This window comes from Artemia franciscana, unplaced genomic scaffold (assembly GCF_032884065.1).
Source record: "Artemia franciscana unplaced genomic scaffold, ASM3288406v1 Scaffold_2179, whole genome shotgun sequence".
NCBI lineage: Eukaryota > Metazoa > Arthropoda > Branchiopoda > Anostraca > Artemiidae > Artemia > Artemia franciscana.
The window spans coordinates 1-21,269 of NW_027063153.1; the positions used below are offsets into that span (position 1 = coordinate 1).

The 21,269-nt window shown below is 36.5% G+C and overlaps 1 protein-coding gene across 1 annotated transcript; it reads left to right on the plus strand.

The window, feature by feature from the left end:
• Positions 1-415: 415 nt before the first annotated feature.
• On the plus strand, positions 416-17,163 carry LOC136042852 (chitinase-3-like protein 1; the record flags this gene model as incomplete). The annotated part of the gene is given in 3 exon segments (XM_065727782.1): positions 416-717; positions 4,983-5,471; positions 16,675-17,163. Coding segments are annotated over 3 exon segments (1,130 nt in total), but the record flags the coding sequence as incomplete, so codon positions are not given.
• Positions 17,164-21,269: the final 4,106 nt, after the last annotated feature.

Here is a 21,269-nt window from a genome sequence, read left to right on the forward strand (position 1 = left end):
TGACGTCTTTGACAGGTATTAATGTAGGGAAATTGTTATCTCAAAACAACCTAAGAATTTTAACAAACATTTCTGTGAATTTCCAAGATTTGCTTGTTATTTGCTTTTTTTTGCTGCAATTTTATACTTGGCTCCTTAAAACAGCACAACTCAGCAAATAAGCTCTTAGATAGTTCTACTAGGAAGCTTTTGCATAAGCCATTAAAAAATGTAAACCATTCCAAGATATTAATCAGTGTATTCCTTTTAATTTACTTCCCATCAAGAAACAATTAATTTCTACTACGTCCCTTTTAAATTAAATTATCAAATTTTAGGCGCTCAAAATTGTTCCTCACTCGTGTCTCGTGTATATTTTACTTTTGGTCTTATATATTTTAGATCCATTAAAATTAAAAAAAAAAAATTATGCTAGGCTCCTGCTTTGAGAAGAAGAAAGTTTTCTGTTATTACGGAAGCTGGTCCATGAACAGAAATGGCGGTGGAAAGCTAGGAGTTGATGACATAGATCCGTTTATTTGTACTGATGTTATTTATGCATTTGCTGGATTAGATTCTGACAACAGGATTGTTAGTTTAAGGAAGGAGATTGACCTTCTTGAAGATGGAGGAAAAGGTGGTTACGAACGTTTTACTTCATTGAAAGAACTTAACCCAAATCTAAAAACTTGGATATCAGTTGGAGGATGGGATGAAGGATCTATAAAGTACTCTCAGGTAAATTATTTCTATCATTTTTTTTATTTTAATGTTTAAATTTAAACATTATGAGAGATGATCACCAAGATTTACAATGTAGTCTAAAATAATGTAAAAGAACAAACAACAAAGTAGTGTATAAAGTCAGGTGAGGGTAATCTTAAATGATTGAAAATCTGAACTTAAGATGGATACGTAGATAATTGATTACTAGACTACCGCCAGGTAAGATTCAATACCACCTTTCCTTTCCAATAATCTTTGTAATCCGCTCAAATTTACCTTTTGATCATCTCTGGCTGTTCCGAAGGGGTCAAACACCTTCTTCTTCCTTCTAAGGTCTTTTGTCCTCCCGCAGTTTTGTAATTTTCCCAAAATCTTACTCTCGGCCATCGCAGACTGTACTGGTAAATCACATTTCTTGTTTTCATTTCTTTTTTGTTTTCTCTAGTTTTTAAGTCATGGAAAATAATCATCATCAAATTCTAGTTGCAGTCTAGTGTCCATTTTCTTATACTGAATTTCTCTATTGTAGTGTCGTTTTACATCTCTTTCTGTCTCTTTGTTTTTTGTCTCAGTGTTAAATAAATCATCACTAAACGGGAACTAAACTCTTTTTTTTACTTTCGTTTCGCATCTTCTTTCTCCCTTTTAGTTCTCTTTATTCTTAAAGAAGGAATAAATAAATTGCCATCGAATTTTTGTTACATATCTGCCCCGTTCTCTCTCTCGTCTGCCTCCATACGAGCTTCTCTTATCTATTCGTTTGCCTCTTTACGGGCCTCTCTATCCCTCTTGTCTGCCTCAATATGAATTGCATCCTTTTTACTTCAATTCTAGCATAAAATCTTTGAAGGTAGATTTTCGGTTGCTACGGTATGAGTGTGTGCTACCACCTTTAAGCTAGTTAGTCTCTGTGAGGTCAGAAATTGGACATTTTCATGTGTTATATCAATTCTGGCTGATTGATCAAACAGTTCGTGGTAACGAACTGTAGTAAGGAGCGACCCGGCTCAATAGTAACCAAAACTCTAAAAAACGGAATTTTGTTAGCAATAGCTACATCAAAAGAATCGAATTTTAATGCTAATTTTAATATATAACTTTCATCAAGTTTAGTCTTACCCATCAAAAGTTACGAGCCTGAGAAAATTTGCCTTATTTTAGAAAATAGGGGGAAACACCCCCTAAAGGACATAGAATCTTAACAAAAATCACTCCATCAGATTCAGCGTATCTGAGAACCATACTGTAGAAGTTTCAAGCTCCTATCTACAAAAATGTGGAATTTATTTTTTGCCAGAAGGCAGATCACGGATGCGTGTTTATTTGTTTGTTTGTTGTTTTTTTCCCCAGGGGTGATCGTATCGACCCAGTGGTCCTAGAATGTTGCAAGAGGGCTCATTCTAACGGAAATAAAAAGTTCCAGTGCCCTTTTTAAGTGACCAAAAAAAATTGGAGGGCATCTAGGCCCCCTCCCACAATCATTTCCCCAAAGTCATCGGATCAAAATTCTAAGATAGCCATTTTATTCAGCATAGTCGAAAAACCTTATAACTATGTCTTTGAGGACGACTTACTCCCCCACAGTCCCCGTGGGAGGGGCTACAAGTTACAAACTTTGACCTGTGCTTACATATAGTAATGGTTATTGGGAAGTGTACAGACGTTTTCAGAGGGATTTTTTTGGTTGGGGGGATGAGTTTTTGAGAAGAGGGGGATATGTTGGGGGAACTTTCCATTGAGTAATTTGTCATGGGGGAAGAAAATTTCCATGAAGGGAGCGCAGGATTTTCTAGCATTATTTAAAAAAAACATTAAAAAAAAAAACATGAAAAAGTTTTTTCATCTGAAAGTAAGGAGCAGCATTAAAACGAACAAAAATTACTACGCATATGAGGGGATTCGTCCCCTACTCAATACCTCACTCTTTACGCTAAAGTATTTTTAGTAATTTCTACTATTTATTCTACGGCCTTTGTGATTCAGGGTTCATTCTTAAGGAATTGGGACAAAACTTCAGTTTTGTTGTAAAGAGCGAGGTACTGCTGAGGGGGTAAACATCCTCATATACGTAATAAGAACATACGAATACAATGGCTCGTTACGTAAGCTAATTCATAAGTTACGTATATGTTTTACTACTAAAAACGTTTGTAAAAAATTAAATGTTCTAGTTGCCTTTTTAAGTAACCAAAAAACTGGGGGGGGGGCGATTAGGCCTCCTCCACCGCTCCTTTTTCCCCAAAATCATTCGATCAAAACTATGAGAAAGCCATTTAGCCAAAAAAATAAATATGCAAATTTCGTTTTAATTATTCATCTGCGGAGAGCCAAAATCAAAACATGCATTAATTCAAAAATGTTCAGAAATTAAATAAAAAAAACAAGTTTTTTTTTACTGAAAGTAAGGAGCGACATTAAAACTTAAAAAGAACAGAAATCACTTCGTATATGAAAGGGGCTGGTCCCTCCTAAACGCCCCGCTCTTTACGCTAAAGTTTTTTACTGTTTTAAAAAGTAGTGTTGAGAGAAAGTGTCAAACGTTAGCGTAAAGAGCGGGGCGTTTAGGAGGGACTAGCCCCTTTCATATACGAAGTAATTTCTGTTCGTTTTAAGTTTTAATGTCGCTCCTTACTTTCAGTTAAAAAACTTGTTTTTTATTAAATATTTTAAAAGATCAACCTATCTCATCTATTACAAGATTTTTTAGTTGGTCTGGCCAAACCATTCAGAATTGACTGGGCGGTCTTGCCATAGCTTGTATAGCTTTGATAAGAGATCCGAATAAACGACAGAAAGCTAAAAGCCGACACCTACTTTCCCGAAAATCTTAGAAAAACCATTGAGCTCATCCCGTTTTTTGTCAGAGGTAGCAAGGTCGTATCCAGAATTGGGTTCAAACCCCCTATCTCCCCCCTGGTACGTCCTTGAGACATCGATATTTAATGAAATTTATATCATTAGAAAGCGTAAACTTAATATTTTGCTAAAACGGAGTTTAATTTCATTTTGAAGCTTAGGAAAGAGCAGTCTCTAAAAATATTCTAGCTTACCTGCTTGAAAAACTTTAAAAATCAGTTCAAAAGAGGTCTCTGATTGGATTGGAAGTTTCCTGTTGTTCCAACTACTGTCACTGAAATATTTGTGGACTCAGGTTGCACATTATTTATGCTATATGTTTATTGATTAGATAGCATTTTGCTTAACAATTAGTAAGAGATCGTAGGTTTCCTTTGTTTTAAACTAGCCTCTCGTTAGGCTTTCAAACTGTTGACACATTTAAGATCCTCTACCGATTTTCACCAAAATTGCTTTGGAAACTCTCTGTGGTGTTGGGAAAATTTATTAAAGGGGCCATTTTCCTTGAGACTGTCAGACGACACTAAGGTTGGCAAAGTGATATTATTGGTATTGAACGTCCTAGAGAAATATGATCAAAGTCTCAATGGAACACCAAAATAAGCACGGTAAATCGTGAGAACTCAGTAATTGCCACAAAGCAAAAATAACGATATGCAAATACCATTACGAATTATAAGCGATGTACAGCATGGTATTTGAATAATATGTTGAACATAAACACCTAGTTAACACATAGTTTTGTATCCTATTTAAATGTCATCTGGTATTTTATACAGTTGTTTAGGTTATACGTAAACATTTTAACTCTTATCTACGATACTTGATAAATTTTGTATTTACAAGTACAACTGTAGGAACTTAAACATGTTAATATAAAATCTTAATACCATGAATTTTATTCGTGTATCTATAAGAATGGTGTCTATGATTTATGATACCATTCATTTTATGATACATCATGATTTATGATGATTTATGATTATGATTTATGAGTAACATCCAATGTTTGAATGCTGTTTGAGCGCTCTGACTGCTCCGAGCTTTGATATTCCTGTCCCCTTGGAGCAACCATCCTTACACAGCTGCCATCATTTCTTCATCGATGTATATATTCAAAGCCACCGTTAACACGAGTTGACCCAACGAACCTTGGAGAACAGAGTGGGACACAATCGAGTCATCCGTCATCTAACATAATTAAAGGTAACTTTGTTTTAAAAATACTTCTGCATATAATAAAACTGAAACCTACACCTGTGTTTAAAAATTTACATTGAATAAGCTAGTAATTATTTCAGCTTAAAAATACAGGTAATTTCATCTTCCATGCATAAAGGCTAACTAGGACTCATTTACTGTTAAATGAAAAGGTATTTAAGAATTTTGTCTACTCCAAAATGTATGTATTTTTTTTTCAGATGGCATCCGAAGGCGAATCACGTGCTAAATTTATTGTAAGTGTAGTCGAGTTTCTTCAAAAATATGACTTTGATGGAGTAGACATTCATTGGTTGTATCCTGGTTGGCGAGGAGGATCAAGTACTGATAAGGCTAATTTAGTTCTTCTATTGAGTGAGCTTCGGGAGTCGTTAGATAGAAATGGGCTCCTTTTATCCATTGCTGTTGGAGCCAAAAAAGAGCAAACTGATATTGCTTATGACATAGCAGAAATATCTAGATCAGTACATTACGTAATTCTTTTGACTCATTCTTATCATGGACACTGGGAGAAGTTTACCGGGTTCAATGCTCCTCTCTATCCCCAATCAAATTCCACTTCTGAGTTCAGCTATTATAATACCATAATCTGGACCGTTCACCATTGGATAGCCAATAAAGCTGAAAAAAGGAAACTCATCTTGGGAATCGCAGCATTCGGACGAAGCTGGATATTGGAAGACCCCGCAGTATGTTCTCTTTAACACTTAGAATTTTACTAATAGCTCTTTATTATTTCTGATTCGGCCATCCCAAGTATTTGAATATCTTTTCAATAATTTAGCTATATAGCCAGTCAATCTAAGGTTTAAACCAAAACAATTGCGATAGTTTTGATTTTGGTACCATTGAAACCAGAAAAATTCTCTTCAACGTATAAAAAATTGGCCAAAATCGGACGAGGCAAACTCGACCGTTTTTTTTTGTCTTTTCTTCTAAACTGGCAAATTTTAAAAAACAAATTAATTTGCAAGTATAGAAAGTTGATAATATGTAAATCTGGTGCATAGATCACAAATATGCATTTTTTTTGAACGCTTAGGTTTAGCCCCCCCCCTCCCGTCCATAAATTAAGCATCGATATAGGTCTGAGAGAAATATTTCACGAAGTTGAATTCATACAGGAAAAAATGGATTGCCAATGCAGAAAAGAAGTCGTGTCCATGTTAATTTAACCCCACCCTCCACCCCAAACCTGGTCACCCCAAATTCTTAGAATCCAATAAACAACTTATCATTGATTTTAATTTGAACAAAATACAAAAATGTAAAAGAATTGGAGATTCATCACATTTACTTAATTGAATACAAGTCTTCTTCATCTTCGATTTGGACCTAAGTATTACAGCAACTAGTTCCTTTGCAAGATTTGTAGTCAATGTCGCATTCGATGCCATTTCGATGACAGCTGCACCGGTTACTATCATAGGATCCTTTACAACGAGACTTCACAACGGTGAAAATTTTCTTTGGTGCCACTGGAAGATCCGTGAGGATAGGGTACAGTATGCCGTTTTTAAGTCTTCATCCTCAAATTCTCAGACGAAAAAATATCAGTTCACTTAAAAACATTCAAATGACTCTTTACTGAAAGTCTCGGTGTTGGTAACTGCCAAAATTGTCAGCAGATTTTCCACCGTACAATATAGAAAGTGCGGCGTCTCCCGGTCCTTTAGTCCCTTCGTCCGAAGCAACATTTAGAGAAAACGTTGAAGCATTTTCCCTAAACTGTTCACTGTCTCTCAGCCGTATAAGCATAATGACTTTGTCAAGTCCGTGTAGACTGTAAGCTATGTCGCAGCAAAGAATGGAGTGAAAAAAAGGCAGCAGTATGTATGTTTCAGTCCCAATCTTCTTAAAAATGATTTTGATGCCCGAAAATGCACCTGAAGTGGTTGACTTAAATCAAGCAAACAGCAGCAGTATGTAGGTTTCAGTCCCAATATTCTTAAAATGGTTTTGTTCCCCAAAATTGCAACTGAAGTGGTTGTCTTAGACTCACTGTGTAGTATTATGGTGCTCAGGAACACAATCTTAAAGTAAAAACAGCGACAGAACCATTAAAAAATTACACAGGATAGGGGCAAAGTTAATATTTAAATTAAGGTTCTTCGTCTATATTCAGTCTTTTGGATATAGCTGTAAGGCAGCGAAACATCAATGAAAAGTCTAAAGAGTCGAATTATCCACGATTTTTTTACCGTCATAAAGACTTCCTGATCCTTCCGTTTGAGCGAATGCTCTTTTAAAGATTTCCTTACCATTCCGTCAAAAATATTCTTCCCAACTTCCACTGCTATGTCGGCGTTCACTTTTTCTGCAGCAGTCATGCCAGTAGCAGAGCTTCGAAGCGATAGCAAATAATCTTTGAAAGGAGACGACTGCTCGACAAACTCAATAAATATTTGTGTACCTCTGCAGTAAGTCCTTGCAGTACCTCTGCTGCCTTGAAATATTAGACTCTTTGTATTGGCCGCCGCTTTTATGATACGAAACATCCGTCAGTTCTTGTATCAGAAGATTAACGTGAGTGCAGGCTGGACGTCCCATTACCCACTGAAGTCTCTTTACTTCCATCATTCCTCTACCTCTAGTCAATCCGGTTGCTGTTTTCAAACTTCTCATCCGTTCTCGTTCTAAGACCAAATCTGTAGACAGACCGGTCCAAAATCTGTCCGATCTTCTCACAACGTGTAAGCCTTTTTCCAAAGACTGGAAAAGTGTTGGGGTTGTATTTTCTAGTCTGTTCATCTGCTGTAGGTACAGCATCACCGATACAGCAGCTGTGATCAGCTGCTGCGGGGAAAGGGAGCATGTCGGAACTTATTTGGAAATGAGGTTTAAACACCAGTGCTCAATGTGCCAGAAAACAAAACCTACCTGAAACAGTTTTTGCAGTTTAACTTTTGAAAGGATCAATAAAAAAAAACTAGGAATTCTTCCTTGAAGCAAGAAGAATGGATGGCGCTAATACTAATTTTGTAGAATTTTTCACCAAACAGTGCCTGAAGAATGGAGAGTGTCTGGCTCAACCCATGTCCGGTACAAATAGTTCAAATAGTCCAGTTCATAAAATCAGTTTTCGTGTGTATTAGAAAGCTGATTGCTTTAGATTATGAATAACCACATTGTATTCAGATGCTTTTAAAAGTTTCACAAAACATCCTTGTTGTATAGTTTCTAGTACTAGTACTAAATTCTTTGTCCAGTTCAATGGATACTAAATAAAGACTATCGCAATTTTTAGGAGACAAACCCTAAAATTAATTTAGATTGATTGTGCTAATGGCTTTTAACTCTGATCTAAATAGTTTTTCTTTGATAATTTAGCTCATAAAGTTCGACGCCCTTGAGTTATTTACGGTTTCTTGGTTTCTAGTACTAAAATATGATAGTTTCTTGATGTGTTACGCTCGGTTCCCAAAGCCACCCTTACACCCTATCTTAATCGGAAAGCTACAGGATCCAGGTAGATTGTGATAGCTACAAACTTAATAGACACTGCTTAAAAGACACGATTTGAGACATATAGAAATTTTCCATACCTTTTTCTAAGACCAAGGTTTTATCATATTTCATTGAAAGGTGATATTTGGTGCTTATAAGTAAAAATAAGTCATCAATCTGTCGACAAACCTCCCTACATCACTTTTTACTTGTAAAAAGTAAAAAAGAATACAACTGATTTAATGAGCAAGTAAAAAATATGTGTCAGTAAATGCCGGGTCGACTGATGAAGTTTCCTGAATTAGCTAGCCCACGAAACTACCTTAACTTATAGCTACGGATAAAACAACGGCAACGAAAAGCTAAGGAAAAGAAGTTTCAATTGTTTTTTTTCCCAGCATTCATTGCAGCCAAATAGTTTGAAAGGGGAGTCTGTGAAACACAGGTTTTTAGCCTTTAACTATTCTACCCTGGCCAATATAAGAATGAACTAATATAACTAGAATTAACTATTTCTTAGACTTTTAATGCATCCAATTCATTGGCTGATTTGTTTTGTTTATGTTAACATATGAGTAATTTCATAATGCTGCTTATCGAGTGTTACTGACGCTACTTAAATAGTACTATCAATATGAGAACAAGAATATACTTGGGAAATAATCAGATACTTTACCACTTTGCCTCTAGCGATTTTATCTTCTTAGAAAATTTTCAATGTTCAAAGCTTTATTTTATAGCACAGAGATTCTAAATATAGATCAGAACTCACTATATATTAGAAGAAATCCCATTTTTTACTTTCTCTTTGATTCTGTTCTTCGTAGTTTTCCTATCCTTACAGTAGAAATAAAGGTGTGTCAATTATTTTGCAAAATGTTTCGAGTTTATAGTTATTTCGAATTGTTTCAGGATTATTTCAAGTTCAATTATTTTGGAAATTAATCTATTTTAAAACTGGGTAAGAGAATAAATTGTGGTATAGATAAATTAACTTGCGAAGGAATTGTATTAGTTTGATCTATATCAAGGGTTATGTTCCCATAACAATTTTTTTTATTTACAAACTATCTTAATGGGTACTCTAATAGTTCTTATGGATTTGTCATTCTATTTGGTTTTTATCTAAAATTTTACCACTACGTATTAGTCAGAGCGCCAGATTCTGTATATCGCTTATTTCGATTAGTACCCATGCCGGAAGGTACAAAAATGTTAAGGGTGGATTCCATGGTAATCGTCAATGCTGAAAACGAATATCGTAGGGCGCATGTTCGCCGTTGGGGCGTTTCTGAGATATAGGCCAAAAACACCAAATTTGGCCTATAATAGGGTTCGATGATTCTAATTTATTTTTACAGATAAGACTGGTCAAATCCAGCGTGCTCTTACATCAATAGAAGGAATAGACTTGGGGCTACACCAATATGATTTTTGTTTGTAAAAAAAAAAATAATAGTACACTTTTTACAGCAGTTTTAAAAAAAAGTCAGATTTTCAACAGAAAAGCTAAAAACTCGAAATTTTTTCAAGATAAAGTATTTTTTTTATATTGAAAAAGAGAGCCCGTTTAATTCCGAACACATTGAGCTAAGAAAAAAAGTTTAAATTATTATATCTGGGGGGTCTGCAACTCTTTTTGCGAGTGTACCCGATAATATGAATTTTGTTTAGTGACCTGCTACCTAGCGGGAAGTTGATTGATAAGCTCAGCAGAAGAACTTGATAAGCAGAAGATGAAAAAGAAAAGTGAGTCAGGTAGGCCAAGATAAAAAAAAAACCAAAACCAAAAAAAACCAGTTACTTCAGGTTGATTCAACATGTGATTCTGACGGAAATACTGATTTACTGATGGATGAAAATGAAGAATATGATACAAATTTTGAAGATCAAAAAAACAATTTTTAAAGAAATAGAATTTTTAAAAGCACTTTTGGTGTTGAAGAGAATCATTACTGCTCAGTTGAGCTATGGCGAAGAAAAGTAGAAAGCCGTTTCCTACGGCAAAGATCCTCACAAAAGAGATTCTTCCTTTCCCTCCATCCACTTTTGAACATCTTCCGCAACAATCAACCAAGACATCCTCTGGCTGAAAAATGAGGGCGGGGAGCAAAGCTGTGCTGTTGAACTGGCTAAGAAAAAAAGGAGGACTTTCAGCTTGGCCGGCCACTTTGAAATCCAAAGAAACAACATCAGCTACAGTACACATCATTGACCTAATGTCCAAGATAAGGTCATATCGGCCTGCCAGGTTTGAAACAGTCAAATCCTTCGCGGAAAGATTGCTTCTATCATTGCTGAATTATTTTCCAGTGGGTATTCCTGAAGTCCACATTGTCGCACATCGATACAACGGGCTGTTTGAGAAGCTCACGGACACCGGAGAGTTGATCTCCTTGAAATCAGCATGCATACTCCGACGAGGGAAAGGGAAAAACCTCCAGATTTCTGTTCTTAGCACAACTGGAGAATGGGATGCCGTACTTGCAAGCTCAGCGTCTAAAAGCCGGCTCCTCGAAATTTTGTATGAAACCTTGGAGCAGATGAGTGATCAGCTTCCAAACGCACTCGACCTTTTTCTCTCAGGTGGGTTCAAGGAGAGATTCAAAGTGTCTCTGGTCAAGCGTGGCTGCTGTCCAACTTTACCAGAACACTGTTACTACGAGGAATGCTTGTCCTCCAGCCACGAAGAGGCTGACCAACGCCTTATGACACATGTCAAGTACGCTAGCCGTTATGCTTATCGTTGTGCATACCAAAGACACAGACGTGGCAGTAGCCTGTGTTCATTTTTTTGAAGAGCTTCAAGCTGAAGGACTGAGCGAACTTTTCTTGAAGTTCCCGACTTACATTATCCCAGTACACGAGCCGGCGGATGGAGTCCACTTGTCCAAAGAGGAGCAGATTATGTTACGGTTCGTGCACTGTCTGCCAGGTTGTGACACATTAAATTTTTTCTTCGGTTTCGAAAAAGCTTCTTTCTTGAACACCGCGGTGTCTCCAGCTTTTGCCTCAAAAATGGTGTCTGTGACGGATCAGATCAAGGATGCAGAAGGGAAGCTTTCAGTCGACGCGTTTAGAGAATTTTACGACCTATCAAAATTCCTGGTCATTGTAATAATACGGTAAACAGGCCGGATTCAATTCACTGGCCAGTGTAACGGCTTACATTCGGTGCCAGAAACAAGATGTGAAAAGACTTCCACCTTCTGACAATATCTTCGAGCCATGCATATGAAGAGCCATATTCGCTACATGGATAATCTTGTCGTCAGTACAGGCTCGCCAAGCATTCCAGATCTACTTCTCCTTGGATGGAAGATGGCTGAAGGGGGAGTAGATACGGTCGTCTCAAACTGTAAAAAAGCATCAAGCCTGGAATCTTACTACAGATGCAAAAGTGGAAGATGCAGGACAGACTGTAGCTGCTCAAACATGAAAGGATGCTGCAGCTTATGCTCCTGCCGCGGAACGAGGAGGGCATGCAGGGAGTTTGACCTTGCCCCATCTGAATTCTCGGAAGAAATTTTATTTGATACCTTTTACTTTTAATTACACCAGGTCCCTAATCAGTTACTATTACCCAATTTTACGGGCAGGCCGAGTAAGACAACTCCAATGCCCCGACTGAATCCATCTGTGAAGCAGAATTCTTTTATGTAGTAAATAGGTCAGTCGTATTTCTGGCAAATCAGGTCCCAAAAAGGTAATTGCAGACGCCTTAGTACACCAGAAAACATATTCGTCCATTCTAAAAAAAAAAAAAAAAAAAAAAAAAAAAAAAAAAAAAAAAAAAATTTTAGTCAACATTTTTTTAAACCTATTTTTGTTTTTAATTAAAAGTTAAAATTTTAAACAGTTAGGAAGTTTGAAGTATTCCTACCCTTTGAAGAACAAAAAATATTATGTCCCTTTTCACGATACGGCTAGTGATTATTTCAGTGACACTACAAAAAAAAAATCGCAGACCTTTTGAAAATAAAAATAGTTTATATGTTCTTAGCTCCAATAGTACGGAATTGAATGCACTTTCTTTTCGAATATGAAAAAAAAATTGTTACCTTGAAGAAATTTTGAGTTTTTAGCCTTTCTTTGAGATATTTGTTGAATTTGACAGATTCCTCAACCTAATAAGTCGCAAACAAATCCTGAATCGTCACACTTATTTATAGGCTAAATTTGGCGTTTTTGGCCTATATCTTAGAAACGCCCCAACGGCGAACATGCGCCCTACGATATTCGTTTTCAGCATGGTCGACTACCCTAGGATCCGTCCTCAGCATTTTTGTACCTTCCGGCATGGGTGGGTGCACGATACAGAATCTGGCGCTCTAACTATATAGCTGTGTTTTCTGGTAGAGCAAAACATAAACTAACTCTGAGTAAAACGGAAAAAAGAAGCTAATAAGATTACTTGAATCAATGGCTTGATTTGACCATTTGATTTTCTACACATTTAAAAGAAATAAATATAAAGGAAAGGCTAGATGGAGAATTTTAAAGTTGCAATTCTCTTCAAAATAGTTCAAAGTCAAATAAATATGCCAATAGAGATGACAAGACCAATACAGTCCTTGGGATAAGGGTTGTAAGTAGAAGGTGGAGTGCAATTAGAACATTGGGGAGGGGAGAAAGATTAATCAAAAGGTACATTCACGGTCAAGTAATAAGGCAAATTAGAGGACCTTATGTGTTGCCAGGTTATCAAAACAGTTTATTTGCTTTATCTTTAGAATAAATTGGGAGATATAGTTCAAACTTTCAGGGTTACTCTTTTTCAGGGAACAGGATTAGATTATGTGGACTCTGAATTTTACTTGGGGATTAGGGGCTAGAAATAGCTAAAAATATATTGTCTTAACTCTATCAAGAATTTTGGGACTTTAAGTCCAAAACAGGGATAGATCTAAGGGCACTATGCGTATCCGGCCTGTCAAAACAGCATATCTGCAATATCTGAGGAATAGCTTAGGGGACGCAGTTAATAGTTTCCCGTAGTTTGGGGGGCGGGGACTTCAGGTATTTTCTTTATGGAGGAGGGTGACTAAAAAGGATATTGTTTCACTTAAGCCCTACGGTAATCAGAATTTATCTGTGTCTTATTGGTGAGGTAAATCAAGAGACATTTCGTGGTATGACATTATCATAACACTGCGTTGAAAAAGTCTTTTGAACGGTACAGAGTATCGAGGTAGGGGGACCAGGGGACCCAAGTTTTGAATTAGAGAAGTGAGGAAAAGGGGGAGAGGAGCTATAAAGATTTCTCCGAACCACTTAACGATTAAAAGGTGAGGTAAATCAAAATACACTATGGCTGCTAAGTGATCAGAGCAGCGTATCTGCAACAGCCTTGACCCAGAACTTGGTTGTTCAAGTGAAAAATCTCTGGGAGTGTTGTTTGGGGGGGGGAATTAGAGCTTGATTCTTGACTAAAGGGGAAGGAATAGAGTGGAATAGTCTAAAGATTTGGTCTCCAGTCTGATTAAAGTTTTTTGCACTACGAGCTAACTTGGAATAACGTCTATTCCTAGTGTAGTAGCGTTGTATATCAAAAGAAACCATATGTGCTCAGTTTATCAATATGATTTATCTGCAATACCCGTGACAGCCTGGGGGGTACGATCTGAAATTTTAGGAGCTGTCGGGGGAGGGAGCAAAGAGACCTTAGAATATGAATTGGAGAAGGGGCAAAGGGAAATCAGAAGACAGTGCTTATCCAGGTTATAAAAATGGCAATTCGGCCATTTTGTGTTTTGTGTTTAGAAGGAAGGAAGGGGGAGGTGTTAATAAATGTGTGTTTTCGATCCACTTAACATTTTTGGCAAAGCTAGCCCAGGAACTTCGAATTTATTCAGAGCGAAGCAGTAATGCAAACCAAAAGACAGCATAACCACTCACGGTGTGAAAACAGCTTGTATGTAACATCTCAGGAAGGACATACGGGATCGAGTTAAAACTCTTAGGGGGTGTTCGAGGAAGTCAAGGAGACTTCGTTTTGGGGAAAGGAATAAGAATGACAAAATATGTTTTCTCCTATATTGATTCGTCAGAAAAAGAACTGAATTATTTTTTGAAAGGTTGGAACTTTCAACCGTAAGCTATTTGCTCAAGGGAATCCTTGGGTAAAGAAAAAACTTTAAAAACATTCTTTTCGCCAAAAATGAGCCCGAAATACTTTTTTTTACAATCAGCATTGATACAGTATTCGTTTTTTACTTTCAATTATTTGGCTTTGAATATTTTTTTTTTCGATTATCCTTCCAGGCCAAAAGACATAAAGATCAAAGACACACAAAAAAGTGGCAATCTTTCTTATGACCCTATTTCTATACATTTTCCATTGTCTTCTTGTTTTCTAGGGGGGGGGGGGGTAAGGTTGCAACCCTGGCCTCCTTTTCGAGAGACCGTGAATAGGTAGTCCTTAATTAAAGCTAAAATATGTTGAAGATTGACTTTATTTATTTATGTAACCTAAAAATGGGCTAATCGGCTTTTAAGTTCACAGGCATGTATAATGGGACAAATAAACGAAAAATAAAAATTAGTTCGAAATTGTTTCCGTTTTACCGATCCGTGAAACCTAAAGATGGAACAAATTATATTTTCTCTGGTCTTTAAAAAAACCTCCAGAGTAAGTAGAATTGACAAAGGGGACCTCCATTAGGAAATGACAAAAATGTAAGGACATCTATCTACATTATGTTGAGTCGTCAGGCCCAATTCTTTTTTTTTAAAGAAAACAGCACGTAATGTTTTTGATAAAAGACCTTAGCATTCACGTATCTAAGCAAACGAACAGGTAAAAAAAAATCAGTCTTAAAAAAATCAAGGAGTAAAAATTATTATCAACAATCAGTCTATTTTCATTAATTTTTTTTTCAATAATTTTTTATTGTTACCTTAATTTCTTCTGATTATGTACTAATAAAAAAAAAAAAAACATTGTTCAAAATATATATTGTTTTCGATAAACGCGAAAGACAATCAAGCCGTTAAGAGTATTTGATAGGAACAAGAGGAATAAAGGTAGCATGAAAATTATTTGTAAACATTGACCAGCCTTGTGATATTTCTTGTTGATCTGTTGTTGTTCATTTTATGGCAAATAAAGCATAGTGTAAATTTTTTTTTCAGTAAATCGCAAATGACACTCTGGCTCTTAGAAAGGTTAGGGGGCGGTGATCTACTTTTTTGCTTACTTTACATAATTCCATTTGTTTTGATGTTATTATTTGTTATAACTTTCGTTTGTTTACCGCACTGCTTCATTGTTTTTTTTTTTTGCTTCGTATTTGATTTTATTCTCAATGTAATTTGAGCTTAGAAATCACTCTACTTTTCATTAGAATTCTGTTTTATTTTCTTTTCTATATCAAACTTTCCTCTTGCAAACGTGTTGATAAAAACACTTGGAAATTTGATTAGCAATAACTCCTCTAATGAGAGGTCTCCATTCACTGATATGCAGGGGGGGGGGCAGAATATATTTTCCAGAATATAGGGGGAGCAATTTGGTAGCTTTTTCTAATTTTTGTGATAAAAATGAAAAAAAGTACATCCTTCAATCTAGATGCCAAAAAACGTGCTTTTGAGGACAAATTAAATCTGGGGGGACCCTCCCTTCCGATTGACACAATTGACTCTGAAAATATGCTGGATGTACAAGAATCTGTGACTGCATTAATTTATCTCTGAGAATACTCTTACAACTTGGCTCAGTGTCAAAACCTATAATAATTTTTCACTATCCATTTTAATCAATTTGTTACTAATATTACCTTCAACATTGTAAAATCGCTGGTCCTTGGAGGTAACGATGGAGATAAGTCCACTGGTTCGGTACAATAACAATCATTTCTCTGAAAAAATGGGAGAGAGAGAGAAAAAAAAAAGATAGAGGAAAAGGGAAATAACATGCAACCTGTTTATTTGTCCAATTAAAAAATTGGTTTAACTCATTGTATTAGCCAAGATCGGAAACTTTATCCTCAATTTTCTAGGTAAGCAATATGATGATGCTTTGTTTAGAGCAATATGGTAAGAAATTTAGTAAGCAATTTGGTTTGGTAAGCAATATGATTTGCATTGTTTAGAGTAACTGCATCTAAACGAAGCAAACTTACCACAATGAAGGGGGAACCAATAATTTATTTTCCACAATTATGAGGGTGAGATAATGCGTTTTTTAAATATAGGGGGAAGGGAAATTTTCCCCCAGTTTTCTCAATGAAAATACCAAAAAAGGGCATTTTCTACGAAAATGCGTCTAAAGGGTACTACTCAAAGTCTAAAGGGGGTGGTCGAAAACTCTAGGGGTATGCTTCCTCTCTACCATTGACACTTCTTGTCTAGAGCTTTCATTAATGATTCTGTGTATATAACGCATGAAGTCACTTCTTAGAGCTTCTTGTTTATTAACTTTGTTTCCTTAATCATCTTTTTAAGGATCATTCAGTGGGGTCAAATGCGATCAGTGGAGGCAGTCCTGGAATATTCTCGGACGAGTTTGGCCTTCTAAGCTACACTGAAATTTGCATCAACATTAAAAACGGATGGGAAGAAATTCTAGATAATGATACAAAATCTCCGTACGCATTTTTGGGAAATCGTTGGGTCAGCTATGACAACGTCTGGTCGGTTGGATTGAAGTCTGATTTGGTAAATAAAAGTGAACTAGGTGGTGCAGCAATATGGTCGCTCGAAAATGATGACTTTTTAAATTTGTGTGGAGGTGGTAAGAACCCATTGATACAAACTGTCAAAGATAACCTAGGAGCTTTATAGCAAACCTAAGTGAGAACCATAAGTGGATTTACGTACGTAGAGTTCACAATCGATTTACTGTTCACAAGTGAAAAATCATGAAAGACTAGAATAATGCGTATTCACATTAATTGTACGATCAAATTCATTAATATAAAAATATTAACAAAACACCTAGAATACATAATTTAAACTGTAGGTTACGTTACAATTCCTTGTGGTATTGCTATGAACCGTTCTAGCCGAGTGGTTAGCGCACATATAAGGTGCCTCTGGAGAAAAATAATAAAACATTGGAACCTTATGGCCTTTATTATAAGCAACACTATAGCGTTGCCTCTGATATTACTTTTCTAGAGGCACTTTATATGGAAAGGGATGACCGTATGAGCGTCGATTGGAGGTCATTCGCTTGTATTGGAAGCTCTAGTGACCTCCTTAAGAGCAAAAAGTGATCAAAGGCCATCTAGCCCCCCCCCCCCCTGTGTTTTTCCCTCAAATGATTCTGAGAGAAATTGTAAGACAGCCATTTTGTTCAAAATAGCTCAAAAATCAAATAACAAACACTCCGGGGTCGACACAAATCCCCCGGAACCCATTGGAAGGTGTTGTAAGTTATGAGTTATGCCCCGGGGCATATAAGGTTTTTATGGAAGGATTTTGAAGTAAGTTCAAAGGTCAGATAAGTTCGACCCCTCCCCCACCCCAAACTGAGAAAAAACTTATAAGTGATGTCTTATTTCCAAACTCTAGAGAACAGAACTCTGGCCCTCCCTCTACGACCCAACCTCCCCTGGTCACAAGTTTAGTAACGATATTTTATTTTTTTAATTATGGAATTTGACTCCTGGGCCTCCATGGCACGACCCCTCCCCCAAAAAGAAAAACTAACGATATTTTATTCCATAGGAGCTGACTAATGGCCCTACATGGCCTGGTCCTCCCCAAAAAGCTATTAATTAGACTTTATATCAAAAATTAAGGGATACGCCCCTGCCCTCCATGGTTTGACCCCTTCCCCCTAAAAAAAACTTATTAACGATGTTACTCCAAAACTTATGGATGCTGAACCTAGGCCCTCCATGGCCCGACTTCCCCCACCAAAACTATTAACGTTAATTTATTCCAAAATTTTATAGGAGACGTTACCTGACTCTCCATGGCCTAACCCAAACAAAGAAAACAAATCATTAAGTGTACATTATTTCAGAATTTACAGGGGTTGACCTCGCCCTCCATGGACCAACCTCCAAATTCCCCTCCAAAGCAAATTGCTAGTGGTATCTTACTCCAAAACTTATGGGAGCTGACCCCTTGCCCTCCACGACCTGACTTAGGTATATTGATAGGATATACCAAAATTCACCCTTATGCATATAAGGGAGGTGGTTTTCAGGAGGGATTTATCCGGGGGAGTTTTTGAGTGGTTTGCATGGGGAATTTTACACAGAGTGGAGAAATGACGCGGGGAGATTTTACGGGGAGAATTTTTCAAGGGAATTTTTCTGGGGGAATATATCTAGCACCAAGAGATAGTTTGGAAGATTTGGTATTCCAAAAGCGTAACAACTGTTAAAAAATGTTACTATAACTATATGTGCCCTGAACAGTCTTGGGAATAACTAATAAATTAAACTAATAATATTAATTCCTAAGAGTCCATCAGTTCAAGATTTTATTTTTTTGTCACACAGCATTCATACTTAAAATGAGGTAGAAACTAGATCTACGTTGCATGGGCAACGTGAGGTGTTGCGGCAACCTTTGCTCGGCTTCGCCGAGTAAAGTGTTGCGAGAGCAACACTTTGGTTTTGTTTCCTCGCTGCGACTAAACGCTGAAGTTGTTAATCTGTAAGGATGCTAAAATACATACTAGGTACACCAACTCGCAAAAGTTGCAAACTCCTCATTGCTAAAGATGATTGTAGCCTTACAGCCGATTATTACTTACGAGTCCCCTACATGTCTTACCACTGGAACCAAATTGGTCTTACCATCAAATACAACGGAAACAAAAAATAGGTACACCAACTAGTAAGAGTTGCGAACCCCTCATTGCCGAGGATGATTATGAGCTAACAGCCGACTGTTGCTTATAACTCCCCTATATGTCTCACAATTGGTATTGGCCTATTTTTGGTTTCAGTGTGTACCTTACTACTGAAGTTGTCAACCCCTTTAAACTTTCAAACTGGTATATTTCATGAAGGAATTTTTGTACAAAAAAATGGATGACATATACTTTGATCAGCTCATCAAAAGCTATCGACTGCCGTCGAAAAAAAAAATCTATCTGTCTTAGTTAAAAAGTTGACTTTTTTGCCGTAGGCCAACTTTCTAACGTCATCACTTAGAAAGGAGCAAAGGATAAACTCTAATTTCTTTAGCAATGAGAGAACTTTTAAAGTTTAAGAGGCACATCTGATACCATTTCTCTACCGCAATCCCAAGTGCGAAAAACCGAATGATAAACTCAGCTGAAATCACGAACAGAAATGGGTAGAAACAATAGATGGCAGCACTTTCGGACCCGTGGGAAAATGCCGCTTTTTTGCTTCTCTAAATTTTTCTATTTATCAGTCAAAGAAGATATATTGGCTGTGGGGCAGGGTAACTGTCGCATATATTTAACACTTATAGATTTTAGTCCATCTTCAATTTGAAACTGGTGCCTGCCTACTTGCCTGCTAGAACGGAGCTTTCCACTCGAAAGCAGAAACATGATTTGATGAAACGAAAGCTTGGCTGCATAACTTCAGATATTCCTCTCTGAAATAGGCTATACAACTCCTCTTCACTTCACACACTATAGGCTCTGGCTCAAGGACAAGCAAAAACCATCCTTTTTGGCCCCAGGCAAGAGTTCTACGAAGCTTTCCAAAATGTAAAGTCATATTCATCAATCCGGCCTAAGGTCCACACTTTCCGTAAAAACCGCAGAGGTTAGACCCTTACCACTTTCTAGGAATAAGCTGAAATCGGGGTGCTAGGAACAAAAAAAAAAAAACACGACAAAACCAAAGTGTTGCTCTCGCAACACAATACCTACTAAATATTAAATTAGTTTCGGCAGTATGCAAATTAATCCAATAATGGCCAAATCCAAAAAATCCTCGTCATTTTAAGTCATAAATAAAATAACTTAAATAATCCCAGTTACGAAAACCTCTGTTATATTTTTGGATCTTTTTTATCGTTTCATTTAATCACTGTAAATTATCCAATTCTGTATATTTTTAACAAGTAGAATTGTTTGGTCATGGGTGCGTTCGAAAAGACTAAGGGTATTAATCTTGTATGCATTCTTTTTCGATAACATTTTCAGAGTCAATTAAATTATTTTGTGTTTCATCAGTTAACATTCTATTGCGTATATCGATGCTTAGAGACAAAAGAAACGAGTCTTCTTCGGTAGAAGAAGGGGCCTTTAGGGATTCTCGAGTATCTGAACTAGAAAGGGGTGAGTTATTATTTAATATAACATGAGTGCTTGGTTTGTAAGACTTGAGTTTATATGGTCTATATTCTCTTTCCTCTAGGGAGGAAACATTGCAATTTGGTTTCACGGTATCCTTTTTTTCTTTATGCTGGTCCATATCTTTCTTATAAATTTTAGAAAATTGAGGACTATGTTTAAAATTTTTTTCGCGGTTAACCATTTTAAGGATCCTAGCATTTGACGTTCTTTTTCTCAATCCACCTGGATTTAAAGAAGTCAAATAGAAAACATTTTTTGCCCTTCGGTTAATACCACATACAGTCCACGAAAAGAATAATTGGTGGTTTTTCTACCAATCGAAGTTATATCACGGCAATATACAGTATCTCCAGAGGCAATTAATGTCTCTTTTGAATCTTTGTTATACTGAATCGCCTGTTTTGACCTTTGAATTTTAATTTCATTTAAGTAAGTTTGATTAATTTCACTGTTTTTTTAATTAATTGTGTAGCATAGGATTCATAGCCATCAGAGTAATTTACCTTTGCCGGTTAATTGAATTGTAAATCAGGTAAAGATTTTCCACTGAGTCTATGCACAATGGTAAAGCTGGAAATTTTCTGAACAGTATTTAGAGAAGAATCCATACTTAACATTATTAGGGGAACCTTTTCCCAATCCACCTTAGTCAATTTATTGCAAGAATGAAACATGATTTTCTTCAATATTTTAACTTTATTATTTCTAGTGTACTATAGTGTATTATACACTGTATTATAATACAGTGTATTATAGGGGCAACTAGAAACATATTCCTTATCTCTATTTGTCAAAATTT